This window comes from Biomphalaria glabrata, chromosome 8 (assembly GCF_947242115.1).
Source record: "Biomphalaria glabrata chromosome 8, xgBioGlab47.1, whole genome shotgun sequence".
NCBI classification, from domain to species: domain Eukaryota; kingdom Metazoa; phylum Mollusca; class Gastropoda; family Planorbidae; genus Biomphalaria; species Biomphalaria glabrata.
In genome coordinates, this window is record NC_074718.1 from 27,362,569 (window position 1) to 27,374,404 (window position 11,836).

The 11,836-nt window shown below is 38.6% G+C and overlaps 1 protein-coding gene across 1 annotated transcript; it reads right to left on the bottom strand.

Annotated features, from left to right (window-relative positions):
• Positions 1-5,784: 5,784 nt before the first annotated feature.
• LOC106072516 (zinc metalloproteinase nas-8-like) lies at positions 5,785-11,423 on the bottom strand. Its single transcript, XM_056039319.1, has 2 exons — positions 11,167-11,423; positions 5,785-8,068 (listed from the first exon to the last, which is right to left on the bottom strand). Exons 1-2 carry the CDS (start codon positions 11,215-11,217, stop codon positions 6,752-6,754), a joined length of 1,368 nt encoding a protein of 455 aa, XP_055895294.1. The 5' UTR covers positions 11,218-11,423; the 3' UTR covers positions 5,785-6,751.
• Positions 11,424-11,836: the final 413 nt, after the last annotated feature.

An 11,836-nucleotide genomic window follows, 5' to 3' on the forward strand; every position in this document is an offset into this window, starting at 1 on the left:
CCTTATGTCCGCGCATGACAAGGCAGACCAACGTGGGCACTGTCCATTCGACCGGCATCTCTGGTCGCTGTAATGTCCGTATGTTACTGGACCTAAGTCGTCTCCACTCCCTTTTATGCTTGGTTCTACACCATGTGTTCACGTATGGCTGCAGGTCTTTAGTGTACAATAAAGTTTGGAATCGTCCTACGAGTTGCCTTCGTCATTTAGAATTTAGTTGTCTTCTGTGCCAAACCCACCACAGAAACTTGGTAGCACGAGTGGGGTCAGGAAGAGAGACTACACTGTGGGACCAGAAGTCGTCTCAGAATCTGCTTCCTGACAACCGAAACTAAGAAAGTGACAACCAGACGTAGATGTCAACAAGTAACAGTTAGTTTTTTCTCGTTTCTGTACTTTCAAATATTTTCTATTTTTTGTTTTCTTCTTTTTGTTTCAGGGTAGTTAGATTTAGTTTAGTATATTTTAAGATAATTTGCTTATATTTTCTTAATAGTGATTCTACTTAGCTTGAACATTGTTTCTGTTGAGATAGATTTAGTTATTAGGTTACTATTATATTAGAGTTTCTTAAGACCTGCAGCCAGAAGGAGGGAAATATGGTGGAACCTAGTTCAGTGAAGGGGAGAGACGTGCGTCCCACGTGCAGTGGAGGAGAGCCGGAGGGAATGGAACGTGTCACTAAGGGGATGTTGACTCGACTACAAGCTGAACTTGAGGCATTGAAACTGGCCTGTCAGCGTTCTCATTACATCATAGAACCTGCTAGAAAAATTAGACATTTCAGTGGGGATGGCAGAAATGATGAAGTTTCAATTGAAGATTTCGTCAGAGAAATAAGAGATCTATGGGAACTTCGGCCTTACCTCTCGCCTCAAGAGAAGACAGCAACCATCATTACGAATATAAGTGGTCCAGCTAGAGTAGAGGTAGATCTTCAGCCAACTCATATCAGAAGTGATCCAGAAGCTCTGCTCGATGCACTTACCTCTGCGTTTGAAGTAATTATACCGGTGCGAGAGGCAGAGATTACATTTCTGATGTCGCAGCAAAGAAGATGTGAGCCACTGCTCGAATTCTCTCACCGACTATTTAAGGAGTTCACAACGGCCATCAGGCAAGAACAAAGAGAAGGAATAGATTGCTTCAAGGAGGAGAGATTGAGGGACCAATATGCCTATGGAGTCAGAGATCCAGAACTTCGCAGAGAGCTGTTTAGGTTCATAGCGCAACATCCCCAGATAAGTTTTCAAACGCTACGAAGCTATGCGTTCAAGTTGGAGAACAAGAACAAAGATGCAGCTCGAGCCCAAGAGCAGTGGTCTGAGGTTCTCTTAGCGAAATTGGCCAAGTTAGAGAAGCAACTTGAAGAGATAAAGGGGTCAGGCTATAACAGTCTGCCAAGTTCAACTAACCCACTCTCTAGTCAACCACATAGTCAACGCAGACCCACACAAAGACACACGAAACATAGCAACCAAAACAGAATTCGACCAACAGCACCGCCGGGTCTTGTATGGTCAAGGACGAAGAGAGGATTCTTCCCATACACTGATGATGGATCACCAGTCTGCACCCAGTGCTGGGAAGTTGGACATGTAAGGCGTCACTGTCAGCAATCAACACAACTCACAGCTGAGGTTCAATCTGTGAGCAATAGTGAACCCATTGTTTCACAGCCAACCCACCAAGTAGAACAACGAACCAGTGAGCAACAAGCTGATGCAATGTACAATACAGATGCAAGTCACTCAATTCAAACATCGAGAAATAGAAACTTTAACTCTGGGCAGCCAAACAAGAACAGGCATAACAGAGTCCAGAGGCCAGATAGACAAAGAAGAAACTACAAGCATTTTAACCAGCCACAAAGACGATTTCGCTCACTGCTCCCTATCACACTTTCTACAGCTTCCCAGACATTATGTTTAGAGAAAGACAGACCACTCTGTATGACCGATGGAACCAGCACGTTACAAACTGGAAAGATGTTTGTCGTTCCAGAAGACACTGACAAGAAACAGTTGTTTCAGTTTTCAGAAACCTACTAGGCTAAACGCCCCGGGACGGGTCGTTTCAAGCTAGGGGCTCTGTAGTGGAGTGGATATCTTGTCAGAAAATACCGGCCACTCCAATGTCCACGTGACCCTTCACCCTAGATGGCACCTTGTGTCCGCGCATGACAAGGCAGACCAACGTGGGCACTGTCCATTCGACCGGCATCTCTGGTCGCTGTAATGTCCGTATGTTACTGGACCTAAGTCGTCTCCACTCCCTTTTGTGCTTGGTTCTACACCATGTGTTCACGTATGGCTGCAGGTCTTAAGTGTACAATAAAGTTTGGAATCGTCCTACGAGTTGCCTTCGTCATTTAGAATTTAGTTGTCTTCTGTGCCAAACCCACCACAGAAATATCCGGAAATTAATAATTATTAAAATCTTTAGAAAACTCATACAAATCTCCCGAAATATATAGACAAAAATTGTCATTTTGGGGTGTCATTCAATATGGGAAACGCCAATCCTATGTGCGATAAATAAAAACGGCATTATGCATTAGCCGTAATTGTGGAATCTGGTGAAAAAAGCTTATCGCGCCTCAGACTAATTCTCGTAGATAGATTGAAACATTTGGTAATTCTTGCTATTGAGCGTGATCTATGTAAGAAACAGAACTCTTATGATATACTGTATGACTTTGCTACACGCAAGGCTCGTGTAGTAATTCTGTGAGTAGTAGAGAATGAATAAAATGCAAAGACGAATATATTGTCTAATACAAACTCTTAATTTTTACTTATTATCCGTATCCCTACCCAAATTGGACCCCGCAAAATAGGGCCCACAATAATTAAGTCAGGCCCTGCTATTTAGTGACAGAGGAATACTACTTGTTCTCCCCCCCCCCTTTTTTTTTTCGCCTCTAAAATTACGTGGGGTAACTCTAGTCCGTCCGACTTGCAGAAATAAAAGAGTGATCTTTCCATTACTTGGTGTCCAAACTCTTGAGCCATGAAGAGAATTATATATATATAGATAACAGATTTCCCTCAGCCGCCTGATTTAGCAGGAGCTCCTGGAAATCTCCTGAAATTGCTAAATATACGAAAAGGTCATGGATATATCCGGAAATTATTAAAATCTTTTGAAAACTCATACAAATCTCATAAAATAAATAGACAAAAATTATCTCTCTGGGGTGTCATTAATCCAATATGGAAAACGCCAATGATACCCGCGATAAATAAAAACGGCATTATGCAATACCCGTAATTGTGGAATCTGGTAAAAGAAACTTCTCGCGTCTCAAACTAATGAAGAATTACTTGAGGATAAAAATTCTCGTAGATAGATTGAAACATTTGGTAATTCTTGCTATTGAGCGTGATCTATGTAGGAAATAAAATTCTTATGATATGATATAGCCTACTGTATGACTTCGCTACACGCAAGGCTCGTGTAGTAATTCTGTGAGTAGTAAAGAATGAATAAAATGCAAAGACGAATTTATTTTCAAATACAAACTCTTAATTTTTACTTATTATCCGTATCCCTACCCAAATTGGCCCCGCGAAATCCGTTTCGCATAGGGCCCAACAACGGTTGAGTCCGGCTCTGCAATTTAGTGACGGGTGAATACAGAGTAGATTACTTGTTCTCCTCCCCCCCCCTTCTTTTTTTCGCCGCTAAAACTACGTGGGGTAGAAATAAAAAAGAGTGATCTTTCCTTTACTTCTTGTCCAAACTCTTGAGCCATGAAGAGAATTATATATATAGATATAGATAACAGAATGTTACTTTTTTTTTATCTCCTGACCTGGCAGTTTGTGTCACTAACAAAGACCGTATCACGAATGAAGAGATTAGAAACAGAATTAATGCAGCAACTGGACCCCACTATGACCTACTAACCATTGCCAAAAAAACGTAAACTCAAACTCTATGACCACATCACAAGGTCCTCAAGGCTCGCAAAGACCTTCATTCAGGGAACAGTACCAGGAAGAAGATGAAGGGGAAGACAGAGAAAGCGATGGGAAGACAACATCAAAGAATGGACGGGCCTGTCATTGACTGAAATTCTATCAAATGTAAAGGACAGAGAGAAATGGATAAAGACAGTTGACAGATCTTGTGTGGTGACTCAACGCTCCAACAAACTAAGGGATAGATGAAGGTGAAGTAAAATGTGAACCTGGCCTAACTGATGTTATTGAATGATTATCTAGTTAATTATCTAATTTCTTATTTGAAGCCTCTTCTTCTTCTTCTTCGTTCTCATTTTACATGTCGGAGGGTTCAGATCAGTAATCCTGTATCTGAGATGAACTGCGCAGTGATTTCCAGATCAGGTAGTTCTCCGTATAGTTTTTGTTCCATAGGAGGGATTTGGGACCAGAGTCTTGTTCGGTCTTCTTGATATAGTATGCATTTTTAAAGGACATGATCAACATTCTCTAGTGATGCTCCACAAGTGCAGGTTTCGCTCGTCCCGACTTTAAGCTTGCGGAACATATGTTGTCTCATTCTGATGTGTCCGGTTCTGAGTCGAAAAATTATGTGTTGGTCATGTCGAGATAGCTTATAATAGGCGTCTTCTTCTGGTTAGAGAGAGAATTTCATTTGTTGGTTCTTTCATCTTTGGCCAGTATGTCTGCTTTTTCATTGCCTTAACAAATATATATATATATATATATATATATATATATATATATATATATATATATATATATATATATATATAGAGAGAGAGAGAGAGAGAGTTTCTTTAAATTATAACAATTAATGAACAGGGCATCATGGTTGAAGTAAAGCCCTTTATTTAAACTTTGTAACAACACAGTACAAATGTATCCTTTTTTTGTCTAGGCCTACTTTTACAGAGATGTCTGCAAGCCAAATCTATCTATCTATTGCAAGCGAGATCTCGGTACTATTTATAAAAGTACAAGGGAGGATAGTGTCCCAGATCGGACAGCATGGAGTCAGACTGAAAACTTTGCTGGTAAATCTACGACCCTCGACGAGAGAAAATAGAATTAGGCGGTCTAGAGGGAGAGAACTGCCCCATCCGATTGCCCCCCCCCCCCCCCCCAAAAAAAAGAGCTTTTTCATGCGCAAACTGTGGCTAAGTTTCCCGCTCTAGAATCGGTTTAGTCACAGCAGATTAAACCCCGATTAAAGGACAAAAAAACAACAACACCAGCAAGTCATCAGGACACACCCATTGTCTTTTGAGACAGAAGGAGGCAAACACTTCATTCCTTGATTTTAAGTTGCAGACGTGATATCACACTTTTTATGAATTATGTCCTGTTAGTTAATAATAAAAATAATAAGAATAAGCAGGTCATCTCTACCCTGAAATAGAACGCTTTGTTACAGGACAGTGTAATTATGATAAAAAAAATTACAAGAAGCATATCCTAAAACTCAATATTGTTGACAAATGCTGAAAGTGTGGATATGTGGGTGAGTTAACTAAACACATAATAGCAGGATGTTCAGCATTATCAGAATTTTCCTACCTAGGGTGCCATAACCAAGTAGCAAAACTAATACACTAACACCTGGCTTTGACACATAATTTTCATTAATAAGAATACATAAATAAAGGTGAAGGGATCCGGTGCGTGACGTTTTGGAGCAGACGTTTGGGCGCTAGACGTTTTGGCGCGCGCGCGAGATAATTTGACGATAATTTAATAAACGTGTAGCTTGTATAACAATGTTTATTTCACTCTACTATAATATTCTATGTATAGTATGAATTCTAACACCAACCAGTGAATTTCTTTTTATTTTTTTATAAAGGTTTTGCATATTTCATGAATATATAATAAGTCAGATTCCTGAATAGTATTGACATGCTTCCCCTCCCCTTTAACTATATATGATTTCTTCTAAGCTGAGTGATATTCTTCAATTTCTTTCCAAAAGACATTTTTAAAAAAATGAATTGACATCAGTTTGATATCCGAACAAGCAAAGATACTTTTAAAATATATATTTTGAGAAATCTGACACCATGTTCTGTTGCTACAGATAAATATATAACATTAACATACTGTAGACATTAATAGATAGTAGTAATAATAATAATGAGACTGTGATGATCAAAGTAGACATAGAAAAACTATCATTTTATTTCCGTTCAATCCTTTTGCTATCGCACAAAACATAAACAACAAACAATGACGTAATATCATATAATATTAGCACAGGTGATTTGGGGGACACATCTCCTCTTGGCGTAGGTAAAGTCAAACAAATGAAGACAATACTAGCACTAAGCACTTGTTGTTGGCGTCAAGCGAATCATCTCCTTCTGACTGGTCATTGCCTGCGACACCAATCCCGCCCCCTATCTTCTGGACATATTTGACTTTGACTATTCCATTAGAATACCAGAACTATATAATTTCACCTGAGATGAAAGAGATTTTTCTTTTGTTTGACTCGAGAGAAAAGGACAATAAAAGAATTTTACTATTAGGTAGAGAATCAAATGGCAGTTGGAGCAGTCAAGTGAAAAAACGGCCGCGCCAAAGCGACTGCGCCGAAACGTCCTGCTTCGGAAGAGATCCCATTTTCTGTTGGAGCCTCGTACTAGACTGCTGCATTAGAAATCCATTGAAATATCTTTGAATGCAAGAACGAACAGTTTGCATCTACACAGCTTGGGCTTTGCACGTGTATCATACATTAATAAAATGAATGACAGGATATATTTGTTCTTGAAATGTTTCCTTTACAAAGTTGTTAGTTTTAGTTTACCAATAACGAAATAGAAAGTAATAAATAATGGCGTGATGTATTGAAAGGCTGATGATGTTTCGGGTGAACGTGACGAGCCCATCATATCTTGAACAATAGTACAAGGGTCTGACATGTCCTTACAGAGACCACACGAGGCTGGACACAGCATCGTCATGACTTCTTTGAGCCCACTGTCCGCGCAGCGGCCCGACGCTGCCAAGACCTTACAAGATTTCTCGTAGTCCATGCACAAGTTCTTTCCCTTACCACAGAAGCCGCAAGTCAAGGGACAGAACTCTATCATGAGCTCCAACTGGAACTTACATTGTCCTCTGGATTTCATGTCCAGGCAGTCGTACCTCAAGTCGTGGCAAGGGAGGTCAGCCAGAGATGGAGTAGACAACGGAATCGGCTGGGGCGCCTCCTTATCTATAGATGAACAAAGAACCAACGGCTGGTTGACATCAAGAGATTCACACCAACATTGGCAGCTCGGTTGGCCGTTGTAACTCTTAGAAAGGACAAAACCATTGAATGGGCAAGACTTTTTCGGGCATTTACCGAGTTCACTGCACTGGTACATTAAGTTGGCCAGCTTTATGTCTTTGAACGATAATCTGTCCCGCTGGCCAATGAGTTCTTGGTACTTTGAGTCCTTTGTTACAATGCCCCACATTTTACCGCCGTAATGCATGATGCTCAAATAGTCGTAAGGAATTCCGTAAGTCTCCGATCTTTTTGTTAGCTGGAAATGGACTTGAAGTCTCTTGTCCACATTAAAGGCTATGTACTGATCTCGGTCCGACCTCGTGTGCTCGTGAAACCAGCCAATAGCGTGTCCGATCTCGTGGATGACGACACCTTTTCTCAAGCAAGAGGAGCTCAGACTTATCGGCTGCTCGTAGTTCTGCATGCCGACACTGGAGTAGCACATCGAGCCATTTTTAAACAAAATACGGTGCCGGCTGGTAGTATTTGGCAGAAACCTCAAACACGTGACACTCTCCCACTCAGCAATGGCTTCAGCGACAATACTCACGTTTTTAGCAGAAGCCAGAGTCGGCAATATTTCAAAATAAACCGTGGCGTTGGGCCACAGACGCCTTGGGTTTTTGTTAGCGTTCCTCTTGGTGCGGTCATCGCCTTCGTTTTCAAATATTTCCCTGTACTGGTCCAGCGAGAAGACGAGATCGTATTCTGCCATGATGTTAATCTCCCCTGAAGGCATGATGTGGAAAAAGTCCAACATTTCCGCCTTGGTGGCGCCATGGATGATATGTTCGTCTATACTCATACAGCAAGACTCGTCCTGAACAGAAATATAATATTTTATATCAATTAAAGATACAGGCCTAGATTTCACTTTGCATGGACACAACATAAAGCACAAAATAAAGCTATACTAGAATCTATATACTTCAAATGGAGAATTAAAACCAATACGCAGAGAATATATTAAAATAAAAAAAAAACTAATAACCATGATTAGCTTGTATGCTATAAATATAATCAAGATTTTTTTTAACTATATGAAATACTAGCCTGACATTACCCGCAGCCTGCGGATCTAAGTTTGTGTTTAATAATCTAGTTTTGCGAAAATGGGTTTACCCGAAGCCGATACATTCATATCTATTAAAAACGAAAAGAGATAGCTTTGTTAAATGAATGGGATTATAAAGTGAACAATTAAACGAAATAATTTTTAGTACGCGATTCATGAATGAATATAGGTCTATCTCAACTCGGCTTCGCAGCTTTCGTAAACGAATGTAGTCTATTAAAAATGCTTTAGAAAACTAAATTTGAATGTTTATTTGATCAAAATATGAAGTGAATGGACTATAATTAGTATGTTCATGTGTTAAAGTATAAAATAAACTATCTGTGCGAAGTGAAGTTTTATCATCTTAGAGATGAATTAGAGTTTTAGATCTAGGGCTGGAAAGAAACATTACGCTATTTACTTTTTCATTGTCTAATGAAAGAATGTTCGTCAGGAAATCTGTAGTCACAGATATAAGGAAATAATTTATGTAAAAAATGGTTTTGAAACACAAATTTGAAGGTTAATTTTATTACACAATGAAATCAATGGACCTTCTTTTGTATTTTCATGTGTCAAAGTAAAAAACTATCTGCGCAAAGTGTATTTCTTAAAATTACATCTAGATCTAAATCCTTTCTATCTTTTCTCATTTCAACATTGTAAACATGGCCTAGATCCATAAATACTATAGCTTTAATAGAGTCGGACAACTTTTTTTTTTTTTGAGGGTCTTAATTTTGTTTTAGGGCTACAATACATACACTACGGTCTAAGTTAGTACCCAAGAAACATTCCTACCAAGTTTTATCAAGATTGGTCAAGCGGTTTTGATGTCTATTCGTCACATACATACATAAATACGCCTCACATTCTACTTTATAATATAAGATTGTTATAGTCACATAATATCGCATAGAAGACAGAAGAAAACATTGACACGTCTAATGTATATTGTGTTTTAATCATTTCTGAAACTATGAAGTACAAAACAGTGAGGCCTGCGTAATTTTAACAAAGTAAACTACCGAGAAATAGTGTGACACTGCTGACAGGGCCTGCCTTAGGTAATTGGAGGCCCAGGGCGAAGCGATTAAGGAGGCCCTAGTTGAAGTAAATAGGATGGCCCTAAAAGAAACAGAAAAACAAAATTTAAGACTGAAAAATACGCAGTGAATTATAAACCGTCCTGTATCTATATCAAAATCAACAAATAGGTTAAATTCATGTAGCGCCGATAGCACTAGTGGGACTCGTGATCAACAGACTAATAAACTTTCGACATTCCACCAATAGTAAGAAACTGGGTTACATTGGTTGCAATGGTAGTCTTGCAATATGTAGTCTAACAAGTAAATCTAAACATTCGTTTACAAAACTTGAATCAAAGTACAGAATAAGAGCCAGAGAGTTCTGATTTGTTTCAGATTTGATCCATGTCTCGCAATTTAAAAAAAAAAATTCTTTGAGTCCTATGCGAGGCCGCCATCAACTGGAGGCCCTTAAGGCCGGCCCTGCTGCAAAAACAATATACAAAGTAAACTACCGAGAAATAGTGTGACATGGTGACACTGCCTAAACAAAGTACAAAGAAACTACTGAGAAATAGAGTGACACTGCCTAAACGAAGTACAAAGAAACTACTGAGAAATAGAGTGACACTGCCTAAACAAAGTACAAAGAAACTACTTAGAAATAGAGTGACACTGCCTAAATAAAGTACAAAGAAACTACTGAGAAATAGAGTGACACTGCCTAAACAAAGTACAAAGAAACTACTGAGAAATAGAGTGACACTGCCTAAACGAAGTACAAAGAAACTACTGAGAAATAGAGTGACACTGCCTAAACAAAGTACAAAGAAACTACTGAGAAATAGAGTGACACTGCCTAAACAAAGTACAAAGAAACTACTGAGAAATAGAGTGACACTGCCTAAATAAAGTACAAAGAAACTACTGAGAAATAGAGTGACACTGCCTAAACAATATACAAAGAAACTACTTAGAAATAGAGTGACACTGCCTAAACAAAGTACAAAGAAACTACTGAGAAATAGAGTGACACTGCCTAAACAATATACAAAGAAACTACTGAGAAATAGAGTGACACTGCCTAAACAAAGTACAAAGAAACTACTGAGAAATAGAGTGACACTGCCTAAACAAAGTACAAAGAAACTACTGAGAAATAGAGTGACACTGCCTAAACAAAGTACAAAGAAACTACTGAGAAATAGAGTGACACTGCCTAAACAAAGTACAAAGAAACTACTGAGAAATAGAGTGACACTGCCTAAACAAAGTACAAAGAAACTACTGAGAAATAGAGTGACACTGCCTAAACAATATACAAAGAAACTACTTAGAAATAGAGTGACACTGCCTAAACAAAGTACAAAGAAACTACTGAGAAATAGAGTGACACTGCCTAAACAAAGTAGGCTACAAAGAAACTACTGAGAAATAGAGTGACACTGCCTAAACAAAGTACAAAGAAACTACTGAGAAATGGAGTGACACTGCCTAAACAAAGTACAAAGAAACTACTGAGAAATAGAGTGACACTGACTAAACAAAGTACAAAGAAACTTCTGAGAAATAGAGTGACACTGCAGAAATAAAGATTTGGATCTTTTCTGCAAAAACTCGAAAACAGCCTGAGACAATGTAGACTTTGATCGACATGTGATTGATTCATTCAGTTGATTAATTTTAAATGAAAGAGGGGTTTCATTTAACTTTTGGTGCATTCAGGCAAAGTGATGGGATTCTATCGCCCTACAGATTAACTAAATACATTTAGAACCTAACCATTTCATACGATCCACAATTGTTTAATGGATAAGAAAATGTACTTACAATTAAATAAAACCCAATTAACAGAAAGAAATATTTCATATTCACTTCCATTTTACCAGTACGAGTGAAATAGCGTGTCGCTATTGTTAGCCTATGCAGTTGGTTATTCAAACAGAAAGAAACCAAATGAAACAAAAATTTAGGTCTATGTTTCACTAGACACTCAAAAAAGAGACACTTCCACTTACAGATTGTGAAGTGTTTTCAGTGCACAAAGAAAACAACCAGACGAACAAACAAACAACAACAAAAAAAAAAAAACACGAAGCGTGCATAGATTCAGTCTACATCCTAGGCAAGAGGCACTGACTCACAAAGGATGTCACACCATTAAGTGTCAGGCGATGTCACGCCATATTGATATAATTATTTGGGGGATTCCGTCACAGAATCAAACTGGACTATGTATTTTAAGAATACCAAATCAAAGGCTCTTTGGTGAAAATAGCACTAGTCGGTTGGCCACATACAGCGTGTAGACCAGGCATGTCAAACTCATTAAGGTGTATGGGCCACATAAAAATCTTACTATGGCCTGAGTTACACAACAGCCTACTAGTTTTATTTAAATTAGAAACAATACAATAGAATAGAATAATTAATGGCATACTTGTCCCTTAGTTAGCTAAATTTGTAGTACGATTTGGTAATTTAAAATTACTATGATTAG

Bases quoted from the DNA above. Each gene is read 5' to 3' on its own strand.
- LOC106072516 (XM_056039319.1), bottom strand. From the start codon at position 11,217: ATGGAAGTGAATATGAAATATTTCTTTCTGTTAATTGGGTTTTATTTA. The intron at 8,069-11,166 runs GTAAGTACATTT...ATTTCTGTTCAG, and splicing joins TAATTGGGTTTTATTTAATT to GACGAGTCTTGCTGTATGAG.